The sequence below is a fragment of the Argentina silus genome (assembly GCF_951799395.1).
Source record: "Argentina silus genome assembly, chromosome: 19".
NCBI lineage: Eukaryota > Metazoa > Chordata > Actinopteri > Argentiniformes > Argentinidae > Argentina > Argentina silus.
The window spans coordinates 5,588,033-5,609,224 of record NC_139673.1 but is presented as its reverse complement, the minus strand read 5'-3'; the positions used below and the strand labels follow the sequence as shown (position 1 = coordinate 5,609,224).

At 47.3% G+C, this 21,192-nt stretch overlaps 3 protein-coding genes across 3 annotated transcripts; 1 reads left to right on the top strand and 2 right to left on the bottom strand.

The window, feature by feature from the left end:
- Nucleotides 1-1,057: 1,057 nt before the first annotated feature.
- On the bottom strand, nucleotides 1,058-3,155 carry tm2d3 (TM2 domain containing 3). The gene is made up of 6 exons (XM_083690752.1): nucleotides 3,046-3,155; nucleotides 2,341-2,442; nucleotides 2,035-2,195; nucleotides 1,699-1,873; nucleotides 1,489-1,564; nucleotides 1,058-1,257 (listed from the first exon to the last, which is right to left on the bottom strand). The coding sequence occupies exons 1-6, from the start codon at nucleotides 3,149-3,151 to the stop codon at nucleotides 1,092-1,094; spliced, it is 786 nt and encodes a 261-aa protein (XP_083546878.1). The 5' UTR covers nucleotides 3,152-3,155; the 3' UTR covers nucleotides 1,058-1,091.
- Nucleotides 3,156-3,392: 237 nt separating this feature from the next.
- tars3 (threonyl-tRNA synthetase 3) lies at nucleotides 3,393-10,830 on the bottom strand. Its single transcript, XM_083690953.1, has 19 exons — nucleotides 10,510-10,830; nucleotides 10,151-10,246; nucleotides 9,780-9,967; nucleotides 9,556-9,679; nucleotides 9,326-9,447; nucleotides 8,897-9,014; nucleotides 8,687-8,751; nucleotides 8,343-8,421; nucleotides 7,719-7,865; nucleotides 6,871-6,969; nucleotides 6,338-6,504; nucleotides 5,859-6,021; nucleotides 5,589-5,726; nucleotides 5,235-5,312; nucleotides 5,043-5,143; nucleotides 4,700-4,804; nucleotides 4,528-4,600; nucleotides 4,276-4,390; nucleotides 3,393-4,022 (listed from the first exon to the last, which is right to left on the bottom strand). Exons 1-19 carry the CDS (start codon nucleotides 10,822-10,824, stop codon nucleotides 3,874-3,876), a joined length of 2,442 nt encoding a protein of 813 aa, XP_083547079.1. The 5' UTR covers nucleotides 10,825-10,830; the 3' UTR covers nucleotides 3,393-3,873.
- Nucleotides 10,831-11,177: 347 nt separating this feature from the next.
- ulk3 (unc-51 like kinase 3) lies at nucleotides 11,178-20,873 on the top strand. Its single transcript, XM_083691668.1, has 17 exons — nucleotides 11,178-11,274; nucleotides 11,491-11,631; nucleotides 11,784-11,924; nucleotides 12,045-12,165; nucleotides 12,445-12,540; nucleotides 12,884-13,027; nucleotides 13,304-13,386; nucleotides 13,689-13,844; nucleotides 14,494-14,599; nucleotides 14,735-14,775; nucleotides 14,993-15,095; nucleotides 15,466-15,530; nucleotides 15,806-15,884; nucleotides 16,923-16,963; nucleotides 18,269-18,316; nucleotides 18,422-18,485; nucleotides 19,757-20,873. The coding sequence occupies exons 2-17, from the start codon at nucleotides 11,530-11,532 to the stop codon at nucleotides 19,771-19,773; spliced, it is 1,407 nt and encodes a 468-aa protein (XP_083547794.1). The 5' UTR covers nucleotides 11,178-11,274; nucleotides 11,491-11,529; the 3' UTR covers nucleotides 19,774-20,873.
- The last annotated feature ends 319 nt before the right edge of the window (nucleotides 20,874-21,192 follow it).

Below are 21,192 nucleotides of genomic sequence, written 5' to 3'. Positions count from 1 at the left end.
ACACGTTTATTTACATTACTTTAAAAAAAAAAATGACAGTTGTAATTTACAGTGCTCCAACAGAAAAGCTAAATCATACACCTGTAACATGAACACATGTTCAGCGATGGGCTGGCAACCGGTTTGTACAACACATTCTTCAGAAGCAGTGGATAGGATACATGTTACCATGAGGGTGTGGTGATGAATTATCAAGGTAACAGCTTGATGGACAACATGGACCTTCCCCTTGACCCTACTGACCGTGACCTGTCAGTTCTGTTTGGCGTGTGTGTGTGTGTGGGCATGTTGAGGGGAAGTGTCATGCTATGGAATGCTGAAATCTGACAATATTCATCAATAAAAAAAAACATACAACAGATCGCCCAGTCCTAATAACCATCAGGTATATTTCCCAATATCGGTATCCTTACCCACGTGGTCAACCAAGCTGGCATTGACATTCATGTTGCAACGTCAGACGCCAAAGAACTGTTCTGTTGCGCCAAAGAAGTCTCCTTGGCTGGTTGATTGACAGGACAGTGACTCTATATTCATCCATAGCATCTAACCATATCACACTGACCAAACGCCACATGCTTTCAAAGAAACAGCAGGGAAGAGACAAATTACCTTACCTTTGTCTCAAGCAGTTTCCGGAATTATAATTACTCCTTTGTGTTCAGTAGTCATGGTTACTGCTTGACCTGCCCTAACATGCAATGAGAAAAAGAGCACCACAGGAGACCATGGTGACCGTGTGACTCCAGACAAAGCACTGCTCAACAGTTCCTGCCAAACCTCCACTCCATATCAACCTAACCTGTACTCTAACCATCTTCAACCAAACAACTTGAGCCCCCCCCCCCCAGTGCACCTTTGTATACAGTACATCAGTAAAGGATGAGTGGGTTTGATCTGACACGTGGAGGCAACGGCGTGTTTCCCGAAGAGACAGACGCTACCACTGCTAGCAGATGGGACAGAGAGTCTGTTGCAGTGGGAGATTTGGGCAGGCAGACATGGTGCTAATGGGGTGAGATCTTAGATCATTGGAGTCAGGCAGTCTGAAATGGAGGGCAACAACAACCATGCCTCTAGAGCCCAGGATCTCAGATGTAGAGGGAGCCGTCGGCTGGCCCCACGTAGCCCACCCCAATCAGCAGCACGTCGATCAAGGTCCAGATGCCCAGACCGCCAAAGCTGAACAGCTTGCCCAGGCCCTCTCTCCACTGGCCCAGGTAGAACCGGTCTGCCCCAAATCCTCCTAGGGTGATGCTGCAGATGAAAACAAAAACAAACAAACAGGAATCACAAAAAAATCTGTGACGCTCCTAATAAAAATTTACCTACAGGTGCATATCTAAGAGGTTTCAGTGCCTACTGTGGATCCAGGTCATTTACTTTGCAACAATAGCAGGTAATGATGTTCATGAACATTTTTTAAAATGTAAAAGTGAGCTCTAGCACAGTTGAGCTTGTCTTAAACTGTGTGTGGGGGAAGGTTACCTGAGAGCCAGTGCTGTCGACCACTTGTACCCTCCTGTCCAGTTGCAGTATAAGCTTTTCTGAAACTCTCTTTTACCTGAAGACAAAAGCCAATAGCGATTAATGGACAATAGCTATTTCATTCTAAAGCCATGAAGCAGGTATGATGAGAGCAGGTATGAAGCAGAGAAATTGCGGAAATTAATAAAGTATTACTTTAGCTGATCTTACCTAAGCAGTGTGCATGTTCAAGGACAACGCAGGTGGCATTGTAGCGTGTGCGGGGGCAGGAGACCGTCATACAGTTGGTGGAGGGGGTGCACTTGTACAGCAAGGGGTCCAGCTGCCAGCAGAACTGACAGGTGATGGAGAGGGAGAAGTTGGTCTGCTGCTGTCCTGACTCCCCCTGGAAGCAGAGCAAAACCAAACTGAAGTGCTAACAATCACAGGAATTTTGGCTACTTCATTCCTTTGACACTCGTGCACATAATCTGAGGGTGTGAGAGAGAGAGTGAGAGCGAGAGCGAGAACTTTGTCCAGAACTTCTCTGTTCCCCGGAGAACTCACTGTGCAGTGGACTCCCCTCTTGGCCTTGCAGGCAAAGGATGCTTGTTTGCCGTAACTGCAATTGTGGTGGTAGCTACAGTTCACACAGTCAGCTGGCAGTTTACTACATAAGCCCCCGCTCGGGCATTTTAATGTGTAACTGTCCCCGTCTGTTGGAGATGCTGCAAAGACAATGTAGAAATGTCAAGTTTCATTAAAAGGACACAAAACCTATGCCATTATCACTATTTTTTCTGTAAATTGCATTGTATTGCAACTGTGCATGAAATGTGCTATATACACATCCATGGATGGAGGGGATCTCACCGGAGGATGCAGCTGGGACCACCGGGCTGGTGATGACTGGACTGTGCTGAGCATCTCGACTATAGGGGACTTCCTGACCAACATGCGCGGAGCTCAGATACCCTGGAACACAGACAGGGTGGCATAAAAAGCATGTTTACTCTTTTAGCTAACATCAGTACCTTGAATGGACATATATCCATGATGTTGGATATCTACTGTAGGCTGGTGTAATCATGTACTCATTGGTCATTTGAGATCTGAATTCTCTGGGACCGTATGACGTATGAGATAACTTACAGGCTAGCTAAGATAAAGACATCAAGCTATGGATGGCGTAGCTTCAAGTTTAAGTCCTCTTCTTGTTCTGCTGTAGCTAGCTTTCTAGTTAGCCAGCTCACGTTAGGATAACTCAGTCTGCCTTGCTTAGAGACGATTATTGCTAGCTAGCCATGGACAAGTTGTTAGCTTGTAGCCTCAGAGATCAGCCCCTTCTGTAACTGGCATGATAATAATATTTACATTTAGATGCCGTGTGATTATACAAACAAAACATCCAATGTAAATATTAGTGTAATCCTAGTCACAGATGGGGCCATCTCTCTAGAGGTATGCTAGCTAATGCCATTTACTAGTTGCTAGCCACTTACTTCGCTAACACACCGCTGGATAATGGAGGCTAATAAACAGAAATCAGTTTCAGCATGTGATGTTGCATATCCTTACCATTAACACATTGCAAAAAGAGGTCCATGAACAACAGTATTATGACTCCACTGGCTTTCAGGCTTCGCCCCCTCTCCTGTCTCCAGATCTGACAGATCGTAGCCATTGTTGTGCCAGCTACCAGCTAGCTACATCAACTTCCTGTCAAGCGAATCCCAACCCCCTGGCTCCGCCCACAGACGCGCTCTATTTAAAGGGAACGTGTGTCAGCGAACGATCAGAAAATATTGGCATGTGTCGAATTTCTTGTGTTTCATTTTTAAAAGGAAGAACAACAGTAAGTTACTTAAATTCTCAATGTGCTATACGATTATGGAATGGAAAAAAACAGGCAAAAACTTGAGGCAGTATTTTATTTCAAGACAATGCAATTCCATAATGGGATGGAGCTCATTCCAATCATGATTTTCATTAATATTTCATTAAGAACAGGACGTCTTTCTTCAACCTTCAACAAATGAATTATCTTACCATGTCATTCTTGTGCTACATACCCATTCTATCCTGCCGATTAGTGTTATAAAACCGTCTCCAAAGGCACCAAATAGATAATCATCAGAACATTTCTTAGTCAGACAGTGTTTCCTTCAAAGTGACTACTGAAACTCAGACAGTGAGTTTCAAGCAGGCGAGTAGACACATCCTTCAACCTCTCTCTCTTCACCTACAAAAGTACATCTCAAAACCACTTTAACTTAACCATTAACCTTTCGGTGACTACACCTCCCAACTCCCTCCCCTTGTGCACCATCACATAAGATATCCCCTTCTGTTTAGTTTTGACAGTTATGACAGTTGTGACTCACAACACCACAGCATTCCGTCTCTTCAGAACTCCTCCTCTGCACTACGGCAACGGGACTCTTTCAGCAGGGTCAGGCGAGCCAGCACCTCCGGGACGGAGAGCTCTCCGTGGACTTTGTTGTCCCTCGTACGCACATTCACGCTGTTAGTCAACTTCTCCTTCTCGCCGACCACTGCCAAGACATGAGGCACGGCACAACGACTCAACACACAGAGCCAAATCACACCAAACACAGCTACCCTCACACAATCCCATTTTGCAAAACAATCTCAGTGGTGTTGAGCGCTATCATCATATTTAGCAACTTGAGAATATTTTATTTTTATTTTTATTTTTTCTGGGGGGGGGGGGGGATTTACTGATAAGTGGCGACATTCTAAAGTAAAATTAATCAATTAAGACAATTGTCGACAGGTTTTTCTTACCTAGAATGAAGTTATACTGTGCTAACTGGGCATTGCGGATTTTCTTGTTGAGCAGGCAACCGGAATCGAGGTCAGCGTCTGCCATGAAGCCAGCTTCAACAAACTGCTTACACAGCTGAAAGACAGAAAACCATTCAGAACGAATCCACTCAGGCTTGTTCACCGACTCCTGTCAGGTATATTCAAAAGGACTTCATGAACAATAGAATATGCAAACAGGACAGGTTGCTGAGTGAGAAACGGAGGCCTTACCTTTTTGGCATATTCTTCAAGGGAGGGGTTAACAGGCACAAACATCACCTGACGTGGAGAGAGCCAGAGCGGCCTAAAGGAGGGGCACAAGATGAACACTTAACACCTGTACATTCTAAATACGCTTGAGGGCATGAAAATAAAAAAAACTGTCTGTCTGAGTCTGACTAACCATTTCCCTGCGTAGTTCTCGGTGAGAATGGCTATCATCCTCTCCACAGAGCCCAGGATGGCACGATGGATGATGACCGGCCTGTCCTTGTCATCCCCGTCCTTCCTGCGGGTCATCCACATCGCCACATCAGTCAAAGCACCACTTCCATGCGAGCTCACATGCAACATAATTTCACTTATACGACTGTTTGATTATGGCTTTACAGTCCTTCCGCCTTCTGTTTACTCAATAAGACTCAGTGTACAGGAGAGAAATGTTACCTAAGGAGTGATTCGTGAGTAATCTTAGCTATACAGGATACAGGCTCAGTATTGTGTCATGAGTTGATTAGGTGACTCACCCCACAAAGGTCAGATTGAAGCGGATGGGAAGCTGGAAGTCCAGCTGAATGGTTGCACATTGATGATACCGTCCTATAGCGTCTTTGATCTTAATGTCAATCTGAAATGCCAGAGAGAAAGTATTACATTTAATTAAAGTTCTGGACGGTAAAGGGTTTTTTATATGGCCAGGAAAATATAAAAACACAAACCTTGGGCCCGTAAAAAGCGCCGTCTCCTGGATTTAGTTTCCATGGTTCCCCAAACTCATTGAGACTGTTCTCCAGTTGCTACCAATCAGAGAGAATACATTAACATATCGTTTAAATCGAAAATATCCAAAATGATGATTGTCCTTTGGCAATTTGGACCCCAAAAAAACATGATAGGTGTCATTTTCTAAAAAAAAAAAAGAACACTCTCCAAAAGACATGAACAAATAAAAAGACAAAATTATACATGAAGCCATTATGTTACGTGGCCAATGTTTTATTTTTAGGACCTCATGAACTAGAAATGGAGAATAAATAATGGTATGACTGGTGAACTTGGAACTCCTGCTGTACCTTCTCAGCCTGATTCCAGACAGCAATGTCCCCCAGATACTTCTCTGGGCGGGTGGAGAGGTGCAGCTGGAACGAGAACCCAAAGACGTCATAGACACAGCGGAGGAAGTCCAGACAGCCCTTCATCTCAGACTCGATCTGCAGGAGAGAAAGAGAGACAGAGAGAGAGAGAGAGGACAGGCAGTGGGTCACCTCAATGCTACAGAGGTAAAAATACACATTTAGATTCCTCAATTTGGGTTCCTCAATAGGCGTGGGTGGCCTGGTCACCTGTTCCATAGTGCAGAAGATGTGAGCATCGTCCTGCTGGAAACGACGCACTCTGGTGAGGCCGGTCAGGGTCCCGGAGAGCTCGTTGCGATGGAGCACCCCGAAATCAGCCAGTCTCAGGGGCAGCTCCCTCCAGGAGCGAGGCCTATGGCTGAACATGAGGCTGGACAGGGGGGAAGAGGGGAGGAACCAGGAGGAGAGAGAGAGGGTGATGACTGGCGAATAGTAGTCTTTCCTCCCTTCCTCACATTCTCCTTCCTTGCTTCCTTCTCAAAACACACTGAAGAGAAGATCTAAAGGTTCCTCCCCTTTGACATTCTTGTGCAATGCTTTTTGAGAAGGAAGTGAGGAGAGAGGATGCTGGAATAGAGCAAAGACTATTGGGATACACAACCTAGGTACGCAGTTGAAGCAATGGGAGTTGTAGCTTAAAAGCTTTGAAAGTCAAGAGTGAGCACACTATGTAAACCAACCCTTACCAGTGTCCAGGACAGTTCATGGGCTTCAGTGCAAAGATGTCCTGCTCCACAGGGAAGGAGAACATGTTCTCGCTGTAGTGCTGCCAGTGGCCTGACGTCTCCCAAAGCTTGCTGTTGTAGATGTTGGGCGAGGCTACTTCCTGGAATCCTCTTCTACAGTACTCCTCCTGAGCAGTCGCCATAGAACAGCACGAGGAAATAAGACTAAGACTTGGCCACATTCAACTTCAGCACTCTTGGGGGCTTTACATAATACAGGGTTGACCCAAACCATACTGTGCTGGCTCGGACATTTTCCTAACACTGTTACAGCAACTACAGCGTATTTGTAACCAGGTCAGCTCAGTACGGCTCAGCCCTATAGTGGTTATTATGGTTTAACCTTTGCCAAAATACATATAGTAGAGTATAGTAGAGTACAGTGCATATGCTGTAATTGTGGATTCTACAGGTTAGGCATTGTTGATATAATGAGGTAATAGTCACTTGGCAGAAGCTGGCATGAGCAGGTTATTGATGCTGTCTAACCTTACCCTGATGAACTCAGTGAGGGTGTTGTAGAGGTGGGCTCCGCGCGGCAGGAAGAAACAGCTGCCAGGGCTCAGGTCATGGAAGAAAAACAGTTCCTGTTCCTGTATAAACACAAACAGAAGAAGAAGAAGAAGCTAAATGACTTCACCAATACTCGGGCGCTCCAGTTACAGTACAAACACTGAGACAGCTCTCCCACTCTGCAGGGAACAGTATCCTCATAACACACGCCAGCAAATCTGTCCCTGAATGCCACAGACTGCCTCCCCAACTTCCAAAATGCGCAACCTTTTTTTAAATGGACGGGATCGCTCCAAAGAGTAACATCTTTGAAACTGCATGACTCTTTGTCGCCTCCCTCCCTTCTGTGTTTTTCCAACAATGGAACTGTAACCATCGGTGCAAGGTTTAATATAGAGATGCATGTCCTAATCAGCTCATACTTAGGGGGGCTCCCGCAGTGAAAAGAGATGGAGTCAGGCTGGGGACCAGCTGGAGCTCACATATGACTCACCAACACCATGATGTTCCCATAGACACACAGCGCCCCCAGGTGGACCATCCCAGTAACACGGGGCTTTAGTAGATTTGACATGTTTTAAAGCAAGCACACATAATACAACATACTATGCTTGATACCATTCCTCATCCCATTCCACGCATTACAATGAGTCTGTCCTCCGATGTCTACCTCCACCAGCCTCCCCTGGTACGTACAGCACAGACTCACTGTACTGTAGCTATGACGGAATAATGAAAAGTAAATGGAATGCTCTTTTCAGTCTCATTATACGTGGGCTGCTTTTCCCTCCGATCCACACGCATGCACACCACGTGAGCACTGACTCACCTTGCCAATCTTACGATGGTCTCTGTTCCTGGCTTCCTCCTGGAAACGCTCCCACTCCTTCAGCATTTTGGAGTCCGGGAAGGAGATGCCGTAGATGCGCTGCAGGGTCTCCATGTCCGAGCGGCCCTCCCAGTACGTTGACGAGTTCTGTTGATGTGAGAGTTGAGTTAAAGGGGCACTTCACCGATTTTTTAAACCTCATACTCATTGTCTCCATCATCATACCAGTGTCTACTGTACATATGTGAAAACGGCGATATTCTATGTTTCGTAGTCAAAAACATAAGAGAAAAGGTCCTAAGGAAATGACTGTATTACAGACACCGTAAGGTCCTGGAGATACACAAATACAAGGTTAAAAATCGGCGTCCCTTTAAAGTGTTTGTTGATAATATAATAAATAATATATGCCATTTAGCTGACAATTTTATCCAAAGCTTCTTACATTGCAGTGAGGGCATACATTTCATTATATATGGTCCCAGCAGGAATCAAACCCACAACCTAAGTGTTGTTGGCGCCATGCTCTACCAACTGAGCCACAGAGGACCACGGTCATAACTGAGCAGATACTGAGAGCTGGTCCAGCTCGAGAGACAACACTGCTCTGTGTGCCTCACATACCTTGTAGATCTTCATGGCTTTGATCTTCCCAGTGTGTCTGACGTGCGGCCCTCGACACAGGTCGATCAGAGGACCACATCTAAAACACATAACATAATACAGTACGTTTCGGCTTAGAACCGCATTGGAAATAAGTGTTAATGTGTTGTCCTCTGGGGCTTGTACCCTTCTCAATTGTACTGTTTTGTACCCAATCAATCAATCACACCTAAAATGTGATGATAAATGTTAGCTACAGCTGGTGAGATTAGCCAACATGTTAAACCCATATTTATAACTAATATCCCCTCTCAGGATTAATAAAGTACTCTCTTATGTTTTACAACTAAATATGAGCTGCTTACCTGTAGACTGTAGTAGTGGGTGTAGTCACTTTCTCATTCAGAATGCGACACTTGAATTTGTTGTACTAAAAACAAAAAAAAACAGGAAGCCAAGTATTACTCATAACCCCAACGGGTGAGACGCACCCAGAATGTAAACAAACATCGTATTTTGTACAGTACTCCAATGGAGTGTAGGGGATGTGGCTAGACTAGGGATTGTCCTTTCACCTTGAACATCTTCAGCAGGGTCTCCTTGCTGATCTCTAGCCTCTCAAAGGGCTGTTTTTCCTTCACCACATTCTTGCAGAGCGCTTCCAAGTCCCCAAACTCGGTGCTCGACACACCCCTGCCCGGGACACCAAAACACAGCATGCTCAGAACCAATACACCTGGAACTACAGACAAGTACAGTGTCTTTTCTGCTCACTCCTCTGGAAGCCAAAAAGGCGCAGTGTGCTTTTTGGAGTCTATAGCCTATTGTTTTGTTCTGTAACTGGGACATTATGCGCTTATTGAGTGCATGTACCACGCATATGAATTAATACCCTTCGACAAAAAACGTGCATTCTATTTTTGGCCGCTCCCCTATCTTTTATTTCCTCACTACTCTGGAAATCAGACAGGAAGCTCCATATGTAAACAATGACAGGTGCTCACCGCCCATCAAGGAACATGTCATAGTAGAAGCCATTCTCGATGGGCGGTCCATAGCACAAGCAGCCGCCATAGAACCCCTCCATGGCCTCCCCTAGGATGTGTGCGCTGGAGTGCCAGTACACCTGAAACAAGGAAACAGTAACACATCTCAGTTACTACCTCCAAAAGAAGAGTTCTGAGAGAGAGGAGGGAGTACGGTGGCCCAGAGGGCACAGTCTGAGTCTACTCACTGCCTGGGCGTCGTCGTTGTCAAAGCGCAGGATCTCCAGTGAGCCATCCTTCTCCAGAGGTCTGTCCAGGTCCCACAGCTCCCCGTTCACCCGTGCGATCACAGCGTTGTCAGCCAAGCCCTGACTGAGGCAAGAGATAGGCCAAAATGTCCAAACACGGTTCTCATATATGATGACACAAACCATTACTAATACAGAGGGTGAAGACAAGGTCCCTGGCCTACCTGATGCCACAGGCCAGCTGGTAGGGTGTAGTGACCCAGGCCTGGCCCTCCACCTTGCCGCCGTCCGGCAGCTCCACAGTGATGGGCTTGCTGTCTGCAGCTCTCCCGGCCAACAGAGCATCGCTCTCCTTCTTCAGCTCCTCGTACAGCTGCAGACGCTCCGAGACGAACCCAGGCACAGGCTTCAGCTGGGAAGAGTTAGTGACATGGAGGAGGTAAAAGATGGATGATTTATGTTGGGCAACGTACAGAATGCGCAGTAAATTGAGATGATGTACAACTTTTAAGGGTGGCATGATTGGGCACCATACATGGAACTCTTGTTAGATGAGCAAGTGAAGTGGACCTTTAGAAGTCCTGGTCGGTATTACCTTTCCTGCACCACCCCCCCCTCCCTGTGTCTTCTCTGGCTTCTCCTTCTTCTTGTTCTTATCAGCTGGTTTGGACTCTGGTTTTGGAGTCGCTACCTGTGGAGGAGCAGTAATGGGTGCGATGATTGAAATGATTGTGTATTTGTCGAACACCATATCATGCAATTCATTTCGGAATGTGAATCACAAAGGACACACAGTTGGATTCTACTCATAAGCACACTGTGTGGATTAGGAAAGCTATTTCCAGACACTGGGGGGTATCACTGGCTTGTCGCCCAACACAACACTTCGAGCATTCATTGACAATGGAACTAAGGAACATCACCACTACGATGGCTAGGCACGGAGGTGGTTACCTTGTGATCAAGACTGTTCTTTGGTTGTTGTTGTTCCTTCCCTGTCTTCTTCTTCTTCTCCGGGCCTTTGAGCGTACTCCCGTTGGACTGCGCCTCCAGCTGGAGTTCTGACTCAAGACTCCGGCGGAGGTGGACGAGCCGGTACTTGAGTTTCTCATTCTCGCTCCGCAGAATCTCGACCTCCGGAGAATTGGCGACACTGCAGGCGACGTCTCGACCTCCAGTAAATCCGTCACGAAGGCAGCTTATCTCCCGACTGAGGAGCTCTATTTGCTCCTCCTGAGCGGTCAAACGTGCAGCCATGCACTCCGCCATCTTTAAATTACTACTGCTTTCATCATGCATGCTAGTAGTAGCGGTAAGGGTTACTGTAGTATCATTGAATGAGAATTGAGTCATAGCGCCCTCTTGCGCATTATGTTGTAATTGTCATATTGACTGGCTGGACTTTTTCAGCAGAGAGCCGACTTCATAATAAAACATACTACGACTGACTCCTATTTCAATGTGGTTGCATGTAATTACAGCTGTTGTAATTATTTCTTGCACACGAGCTCCTACAGTGCGAGAGTATTTCTATAGTCAGGAGTAGTGGCAGTCACATGTCATACCGCTAGGGGGCAGTAGAATCATTTGCCATTCTCTGGGGGTGGTGAACGTCGTTCGTCAGCTGACACAGACAGCCAGCACGCTGACGTTGACCCACGGCTGGAAATGTAAACAGTTATTCTACAATTCCGACTGGTTGTTGATACACGAATGAAGGTAATGTAAGTTTTGTCAGGGACGCAGTTAAATGTTTCTGAAAGACATTGTGAAGAGGCATAGAAAGTGGGCGGAGTTAGCTAAATGTAATATCTTAGTAACTGCAGATAGCCAGCAACTGTCTCTAGTTTTGCAAGCTAGCAAATGCAATCAAGTTTCACTTTCTGAATGGTTGAATGAGAGGGAAACAAATCTTTTCACTTATCCGCTTTGCAGCTGTGAAGAGGTCCATACAGCAATTTTGATGCAACTGTCATGGCATCGAGCAGCTTCGCACCACCGAAACTCGCCGACTTCATCCTCACTGAGCGGCTGGGCAGCGGCACCTATGCGACTGTCTACAAAGCCTACAGAAAGGTAGCCAGGTCATTCGCTGCAGACCTAATGCTACATAGGCCTAAGCAGGACTACCGTACTATTCTGTCCTTAGACTAGTACATGTGAGTCTTTGAGAGCTGTCCATCGATAACGGGAGTTGTCCTACAGTACACATGGGTGTGTATTTGCAGGGTGACAATCGCGAAGTGGTAGCAGTGAAGGTCGTTGGGAAGAAGAGTCTGAACAAGGCGTCTATGGAGAACCTACTCACAGAGATTGAGATCCTGAAGACCGTCCGCCATCCTCACATTGTGCAACTAAAAGACTTCCAGGTTGGCCACTAACATTTCATCAGTGTGTCATCGTTAGCCCTGTATGTTTCTTAATATGAACACCGTATATTTCTTATCTGAGTAAATGAAGCCTGTCTTTCCCTTCCTCTGCTTGGTCAGTGGGACAGTGAGAACATCTATCTCATTCTGGAGTGGTGCTCGGGCGGAGACCTATCCCGCTTCATCCGCAGTCGCCGTTTGTTACCTGAGAGGGTGGTTCGACGCTTCCTGCAGCAGATAGGTGAGTCAGTTCCCATCAAACTCAGCTGACTGCGTTCACCATATGAGACGCAGTAAAGTAGGTACGATGGGAGCTGATGGGGCTAATCCCAGTTGTGCTTGTGGTGTAATTTGTCAGAGCAGAGCACTATTGCTTGATTTATTGGTGTTACACACGGCTTGAGTGTGCCCATGCTAAATGTTGTTTACCAGTCCTCTCTCTCTCTCCCTCCCCCTCTCTCTCCCTCCCTCCCTCCCTCTCCCTCCATCTCTCTCTCTTGTCTCGCATGTCTGAAAACAGCCTGTGCTCTCCAGTTCCTACACGACCATAACATCTCCCACCTGGATCTGAAACCCCAGAACATTCTACTCAGTGGCTCTGTCCTCAAACTAGCAGGTACACTGATGTCAGCTCGCACTATGAGCTCATCTGTGCCCACATTCTTATCCATATGAAGGTGATTCATTTCTACAGCTCATTTGCACATGTCTGTGATATTAAATCCGCTAGATGCCATAGCTGTGATGTCATAGCAGAGTTTGTGCGCTGCTGTTAATGACGGCACTAGTTTGGCCTTTGCACCAACTCTGTGATATATTTTCAGCGTTAGAAAGTGATTCCCTTGTCAACATGCACCGTAGTTGAAATACTTCATTTCACATCAAATAAATGCTGCTGGTTCTATCGAGTGTATCATGGTGTTCTTTGACACATTCTGGCCCTATGTTATTGTGTTTAGATTTTGGCTTTGCCCAATACATGTCTCCCTGGGATGAGCAGAGTGCCCTGAGGGGCTCCCCCCTCTACATGGCCCCAGAGATGGTGTGCAGACGGCAGTATGACTCACGGGTCGACCTCTGGTCCGTGGGGGTCATTCTCTACGGTAAGAGAGGCTACAAGACTCCAGGCTTGCATCGAACACAGCTGTTGTAAACTCCATGTCGTGTCCTAAATGGCAAGGGGTGTGCGTAGTGGAATGGGTCATATTCTAAAGTATATACGACTTTTGCACTGCGTCTTGCATTATCAATCAATATAGTGTGTGTGTGTGTGTGTGTGTGTGTGTGTGTAGCCCTTTTTAAACTACGGTTTTGCCACAACGTGAACAATATAAACGCATGTAGTCATCACTTTTGTGTTGCTTGTCTCCTCTACACAGAGGCTCTGTTTGGCCGTGCACCCTTTGCCTCGAGGTCCTACACCGAACTGGAGGAGAAGATCCGCAGTGACAAGCCTATCGAGGTAAGATTCACCCCGTCTAAGAGGATACATTTAGAATAGAATTTAGGCTAGTGCATTTGAATGACAGTGTCATATCTACAAGCAATATCGATAGAAATGATAATGACCGATTCTAACACTCTCACTTGTTCAGTACACTATACGGGAGCTTCTCTTGCAAGTGGGAGTTGACACTGCCTGGAGTGGGTTGGCACATACTGGTAGTCTGGTTCAGATGGGGGTCCAGGGGATAACTGTGTATGTTGCGTGTGTGTGTTGCGTGTGTGCGTGTGTGCGTGTGTGTGTGTGTGTGTGTGTATTAGCTGCCTGCAGGCGCCAGGGTGTCCAGGGACTGCAGGGACCTACTGCTGCGGCTGCTGGAGAGAGACCCTGACACTCGCCTCACCTTCACACAGTTCTTCTCCCACCCCTTTGTGGACATGGAGCACATGCCCAGCTCAGACAGTCTGGGGAGAGCGGTGAGAGGATGGGGAGGGAGGGAGGGAGGTGAGAGGATGGGGAGGGAGGGAGGGAGGGAGGTGAGAGGATAGGGAGGGAGGGAGGGAGGTGAGAGGATAGGGAGGGAGGGAAGAAAGGAGGGAGGGTGGGCGGGCGGGCTGGCGGTGAGAGGATGGGGAGGGAGAGAAGGAGGGAGGGAGGGAGGTGAGAGGATGGGGAGGGAGGGAGAGAAGGAGGGAGAGAGAGAGAGAGGGAGGGTGGGCGGGCGGGTGGTGACAGGATGGGGAGGGAGGGAGGGAGGTAGAGATTAGATGAGATGATACTTAATTGTATGCTTGGTTTGCGCAGACATATGTTTTGCATTACATGCTCTAACAAGGAAGTGACATGCGTGCGTGTCCAACCTGGTTTCAAATAGTATTTTAAATAATTTCACATACATCGCTGTGCTTCACTGAAGCAATGGAACCAATGGAATAGTCCCAAAAGTGCAAGCCCCGCCCATCTGGCACTCCAGTGAGAAAACTTTATAATACTATTTAGACTCAAGACGTGTGTGTGTGCGTGCGTGCGTGCGTGCGTGCGTGCGTGCATAGGCTATGTGTGTGAAGAAAGAGCCGTGAATATACCATAGATGTGTTGGTGTGATTCCCCGTTCTCCTCTTGCAGAAAGCGCTGGTCCTGCAGGCTGTTCAGAAGGACCAGGAGGGGGAGCGCTCGGCCGCTTTGTCTCTCTACTGCAACGCTCTGGAGCACTTTGTCCCCGCCATTCACTGTACGAACCCTCCGCCTCTGTCAGCCTCTCCTCAGTGTGCCTAATGTCTAATTCCTGTTACAGTCCAAACTAGAAATACAAGCTCATTGAATGCGAAAACAAACAAGAAGACACATATGCTTTCTCTCTCTTCAGACGAGACGGACAGACAGCGCAAAGATGTCCTCAGGCAAAAGGTAAGGCAGAGGCAACACTGACTGACTGTTTTGGAAACTTTTTGGAAAATGTTTTGTTCACTATTGGCTGTTTTTCCACACACACCAAAGGCCTGACTGAAAAGATGTGAGTGAATGGGAAATGAAATGAATTATTCATGACATATGGTATGAATGAACAACATATGTTAAGGATGACGTAGCGACATGCACTCATTGTGAGTGAAACCTCCTGAAGGTCAGTCAGTACGTGTCCAGAGCAGAGGAGCTGAAGGCCTTGGTGGCTTCGGACTACCGACTCAGCTTTGAGCAGGCCAAGTCTACCAGGGACATCCTGAGAGGTAACATTACCACACCGTCCCATCCTCCATCATTCATACATACATACATACATACATACATACCCGTGGAGGCTGGTGGATGGAGAAATGGGGAGGGCGGGCTCAACGGAATGAGGAATGGCATCGAAACATCCGTCAAACACGTGTTTGATACCATTCCTTATTCCAGTCCATCTCTTAGAATAAGCCCAGTCCTGCCCATTTCTCCTTAGACACCAGTACCATACTGAATCACCCGGTAGTAGAGACTAGGAATGGTGTTATGTTACATATTATATAACACGTGTTGTATATGTTTTATGATGCATCTTATGTTGCGTCATGTTATAAGGCATCGTGGTCCAATACTGCCTTTTCTTCTCCTTCACAGAGATGTCCCGTGACCAGCCACGTCTGCTGGCAGCCCTGGAGTTGGCCTCTGCTGCCATCCTCAAGGCAAGCTGGGGGACCTGGGCACCGCGGGTGGGCACCATGGGCAGGGTTGGATTAGATTGGATTACATATTTCTTTATTGTCTGGTTTTCACGGACATTATTATATTGTTCTATTCTACCTGGGAGACCGTGATGGGTCTTCTCTAACTAACCAGGGTGCCTGGTTGGTGGCAGCTCTCTTGTGGGTGGAGCTACTACACTCTCAGAAAAAAGGGTTCTACTGGTAGTTAGTGTGGGTTCTTCCTTACGTCATGCCGTACCTTCCTTCCACTGCAGGAGGAGAGTGGGATGGAGGACTCTGACACACTGGACCTCTACCAACAGAGCCTAGGAGAACTACTGCTAGCCCTGGCAGGTAAGGCCACACTCCACACTGACAGTCCCAGAGATGTGTTTGACTATATCTCTGACAAACAGAAAAAGCATTCCTTCAGTTATATCTATGCCCTGTTAGCACTTTTATAAACACAGGTGTTATCTGCCAACTCCCTCCTACAGCCACTGAGGGGGAGACAGTAATTGAAACCCCAGCAGCATTCAGACGACATTACATCAGACTGTAGTGCCTCAGCAGAGAGAGTTTGTGTGTGTGTGTGTGTGTGTGTGTGTGTGTGTGTGTGTGTGTGTGTGTGTGTGTGTGTGTCCAGCTCTGGCTGTTATTGTTACTAGAGATGGTGGCGATGGCGGTGACTGTAATGGTCTCCCCTAGCGGCCTGTGTCTGTGGAGAGGCTCCTCTCCACTGTGGCCTAGCGTCTATTAGCCCTGGCTCCCTGTGAGATCATCTAGGATGATGCTCCCTAATGGAGGAGGCGGGGGTGGGGGGGTGGGTTGGGGGTGAGTGAGGCGGGAGCCAGATGTGGCTTTGAGTCTCTGGATGAGTCCCTGTGCCAGCGCCCTGTGTGTGGTATAGAGAGAGCTCTGCCCATCTGGTTTCTATCGAGAGGCGCACAGTTCATTTCTCAATGTTATTACACAGTGGAAACAAATAAAAACTATTATCTGTCACTAATAGTAGGACTGCTCCAATTCGTGTCCTGGCTGGGGGGGGGAGATTCTAGGGAGAAAACATTGTCCTTTTGTCTGGCTGTGGTGGCCTTTTGTTGCTTACGTTCCCAGCATGCCTTGCTGCTGGAGGACTGAGCCGCCCCCCCACCCGCCCACCTCGTCCTCCTCGTGCTGACTAATTGGGAAAAGGCTGCTCCAGTTTCCAGGGTTCAATGGCGGCGAACCCCAAACTGGCTCTGTAAATTACCTCTCTTGTGCAAACATGATGATTGGGAGAGAAGTGATCCATCTCTCTCTGTTTTCTCTCCATCCTCCCTCCCTCCCTCCCTCCCTCCCTCCCTCTCATCATCCTCTCCCCTCCCCCCTCTGTGTGTGTGTGACTGCCAGCCGAGGCCCAGGGCCGCAGGAGAGAGCTGCTCCATGGCGAGGTGAGGAGGGGGTGAGGGGTGTGTGGAGGGGGTGGGGGTGAGGGTGAGGGCGGGGGGGTGGGGGTGAGGGTGAGGGTGAGGGGGGGGGGGGGGGGGGGGGGGTGAGGAGACGGCTGCTGGTTCAGTGCTCAACACGAGAGCACATAGATCACCTCCACACTGAGCCCACAGGCACGCGGCTCTCTGCCACTACACGAGCAGTGCTATATCTCACACACAACAGCCAGGGGCCACTCACTGGTAGCCACACGGGAATGTGTCCCTGAGTAGGGCTAATAACCTAATACATCAGTGACACTGCGGTCAGGGACACATATATCACTATCCTATTATATACTGTAGAATATGGACCCTTCCACTGGCAATGCCCAGATGAAGTAGCGAGGCCGGTCCAAGACATTGGCTTGATGCAGCTTATGGTCAACCGAAACGTAACGTTTTTAACTAGAATTGCTTCAAAGATTTATATTGTATATTGTATTATACTTTTTGAATGGAGAGAGTGTGGGCCTCACCGTTGAATGCACTGTCCAGGACCTTGAAGTGGAGGATGTATACTGCTCTAGTCTTATATTGTCTGCAACAATTACTTGGTTAAACCCACACGAAAGTCTTGCATCAATATATCCTTTCTTGTTTTTGTACATTCGGTTCCGCACACAATCGTGCCAAATATACACAACAATGTTTCAACAACAAAACCGAGAGAAATATGTACGCGGGCCTCCGAGCCCTTCCCTTTTTGAAGTTTTATGGGCGCTGGGCTTAAGTAAATTCAGATGCGGTTGTAATAATCTAACGCTGTACTGGGGAGGACTGCAGATCGAAAGCATGTGTGTGTGTGAGAAGCAGAGAGAGGCGACTGCTGGCAAGGACTGGTCTCCATGTGTGTTGTCTTCATCTGGGCTTCTTGAGCACAGCTCTGACTTTCTTAGCCAACTCTGGGCTGTAATTCCAGTTCAATAGCCTGGTTTATCGTACGAAAGCACCAGGCCTTGATCTAGCTGGTAGGTTAATATATTTTCATTATGACTGTAGTGTTATTATGGGTAATTTGATAGTATTACAGCCTTGGCGTTAAGGTTGATATGATATAAAAGTTTCAAGTCAGGGACGACGCAAGGAACAGCCTTGGTCCCGGTCACAATTATTAGTTTACCACAACAGATTTATTTTTTTAAAGGGACGCATGACAGGGAGCCATCAACCTTGGTCTACCCTCATTATGGCCCCTCCGATGTAGTTGTGAAGGGAGTGTGAATGTCAAGTGCGTAGATGCATACTCACCCATCTCTCCCTGTCCAGATCAAAAGCCTTATGACCAGGGCTGAATACCTCAAAGAGAATATCAAGGTAGGTGTAGCTTTACCATGACTTGGTGTAAATATGTTTTTTTATGACCCACATTTCTGCCAATGACTTTGTATTAATATGAACTTCTGTATGTGTGTGTTTCAGATGCAGGAGACCCAGAGAGATGTGTCACTGGACAGAGAGCCCCTCTCTGAGTCTGTGAGAACGAGTGAGTATCCCATCTCCCCAGTGGAGGCTGGTGTAGAGATCGGAGGACAGGCTCATTGTAATGCATGGAATGGAATGAAGAATGGTATTAAACATATGATACCATTCCTCATTCCGTTACCTGCATTACAATGAGCCGTCCTCCGATTTCTCCCTCCACTGCATCTCCCCCTATTCTGTGCAGTTGAAGCCTGAACATGAAAGTAGTGGCACATACATCCTCTCTGGAGTCAATTTCTAGACAGCTTCGTCGCATAAATAGTGCTTAATTCATGCCGACAATCCAGCCACATAGCCGAGAGAGTAAGAATTGTAAAAATCAACGTTTGTTGATCAATCTTCGGCGAGTGAGATAGCTAAAATTTGTAAAACTGCTGGTCTAAGAGAAGACAGGGCCTGGATTTTCATAACAGATAAAAATACTATTTTAGCCACAAAGCTTTCTGGTAACTCCCCCCTGATGGGTTGTCATAGAGAAGGGCTTTGGAGGCTCACAGCCATATATCAGTGGATATACGAGGGGTTAAGTGAGAAATGGACGCCCGAAGCCGTAAAGACATTTCCCTTCAGTGGACGTTTTTTTCTACTAGTAAAACCAGAGCCTTTCTCTTACCAGGCTGCCCACCCGTGGGACCGTCTGGTTCTTTGATTTCATCTCAGCACAGCTCGATCCTTGGCCCTCCAATAAAATCTACCTTGTGAAAGTTAGACTTGGTTCTAACCAAGAAGACCCCCCCCCCCCCCTCCAAACCCAATCCCCCCCTCACCTCCCACTGGATGGACTGAGAGTCTGGCTGAGATGGTAGATAGTCGATATGTATACATAAAGCAGCCAATATCCTGTTTTCAGTTGGAGATTCCTGAGGAATAACAGCGTTCAACAAATTGGGAATGGGGCTCGGATTTCATCAACATGCCTCCTGATGTTGCTGTTATTTCAAGGCACCAACCCACGGCCATGTCTCGTTGGCTAACTTGGCTCCTCTCCAAGTGTAGCTAGAAGGTCATAGAAACGCCCAAGACTGTCTGGTGACCTTAAACTAACTCCACACCAACTGCAATCAAAACAGTGAAGTCTCACGGAGTCGTCAGACTTAATGCTGCCTGTGCTAATCTGAGTATAAGGCAGGAAAGTATGAGCTAAGCCTTGTCTGGTTGATCTTTGAGACTCTTAACACATCTGTCGATGTTCCTCCTCCTTCCCCTTCTCCTGCTCCTCCTTCTTTTCCTCCTTCTCCTCCTTCACCTCCTCCTCTTCCTCCTCCTCCCCAGCATGCTGTGTGCAGTGATCTGCAGGTCCTCACCATGGGAACCAGAGGAGGGAGGATCATGTGAGTGAAGACTCCCTGCCTCCAGTCCCTGCCGGTCAGGGTCAGGAACTCTCATCAACCTCGGAGGAGACCCTGGCCTCGCTCTGAGTCAACCCGCCCTACTGCTGCCCTGCCTGGACCTCTACTGCATCTGCACCCCCCTCTCACCACCACCACCACCACCACCACCCAACACAATGTACTGTAGTGTCTCCCTCCACCACTCAAAGCCCTCCTGCCAAACCATTCATATGGAAAGGCCTGGACAGCTTGTATGCTAAAACTGTACTGTTATGTTAAACTAGTACTCTACCATCTTCTTATGTCTGTTGCAGGAATAATGAGGGTAATAATAAGAACTACTTGCATCTCTTAAATACTTATAGTTGCAAAATAGATGGCAACCTCAAATGGGTATAGGAACAGAGCTATCTAGATAAATCATGAATATTTGCTAAAGCTTTTCTGTGGTGTCTGTCCTCAAACACACACACACACATACGGAGGCACACACTCACACAGGCACACACACACACACACACACAAACACACAAACTCCCTTTGCTGTGGCCTGACCACAGCCTTACCACTGATGGAGCAGTCTCCACCACTCTGAGGGTAGAACTGGAGAGGTGCGGCCTCTGCCTTATTTACTCTAGACTTGCATTTGCTTTGGGTTGGCAACTTGGCACAGCTCTGGGTAAAAGCAACTGTGAAGTGACGGTCTCATAACTGGGCTTGTTTACAGCTTTAGTGAACTGCCAAAGGGCTGGACATTTGGTGGCAGCTTAACACTCAGTGCTGTTGTGGGGCTTTTCCCGCTTGTTTTCAGTGAGACTGTGAATGAACTATGAGTCACGTGCATGAATCTACTTCAAGGGAACTTACAGTATTTATTGATCATCAAAGGAGAGAATAGTTCTTGAGGAACTACCTGTTATGGGAGGGATGGCAAAGAAATGTCTGCCGAAATTGAGTACTCACAACAACATATTGTTTTGTCTGAATGTTTTATATGGATATGATTTTATAAATTATTTCTTAAATGGGTGATCCAATAGAAAATAAAGTTGCTATCCACCGTGTTCCCATGTTCGGTAATTCTTTGAGTTTCGACATTAAGCTGACACTTGGGAATGGAAAGATTTATCTGTCACTGTTAGTGGAACCATGCTGTCCCCCCCCCCTTTCCTGGCCACAGTCACCATTTGGTTGCTTCTTATAGGGGGGAAACAGCTGGCCCATTTCCACAAGGAAAAGAGAGACAGACAGGCAGGCAGACAGGCAGGCAGGGGGGAACCGTCCTATATCCCTAACCCAGTACAGGCAGACGACTGTCAGGAGCTTCAGAAAGAGATGGAGCAATACCAGAGAAGAGAATTCCAAATATGAATAATA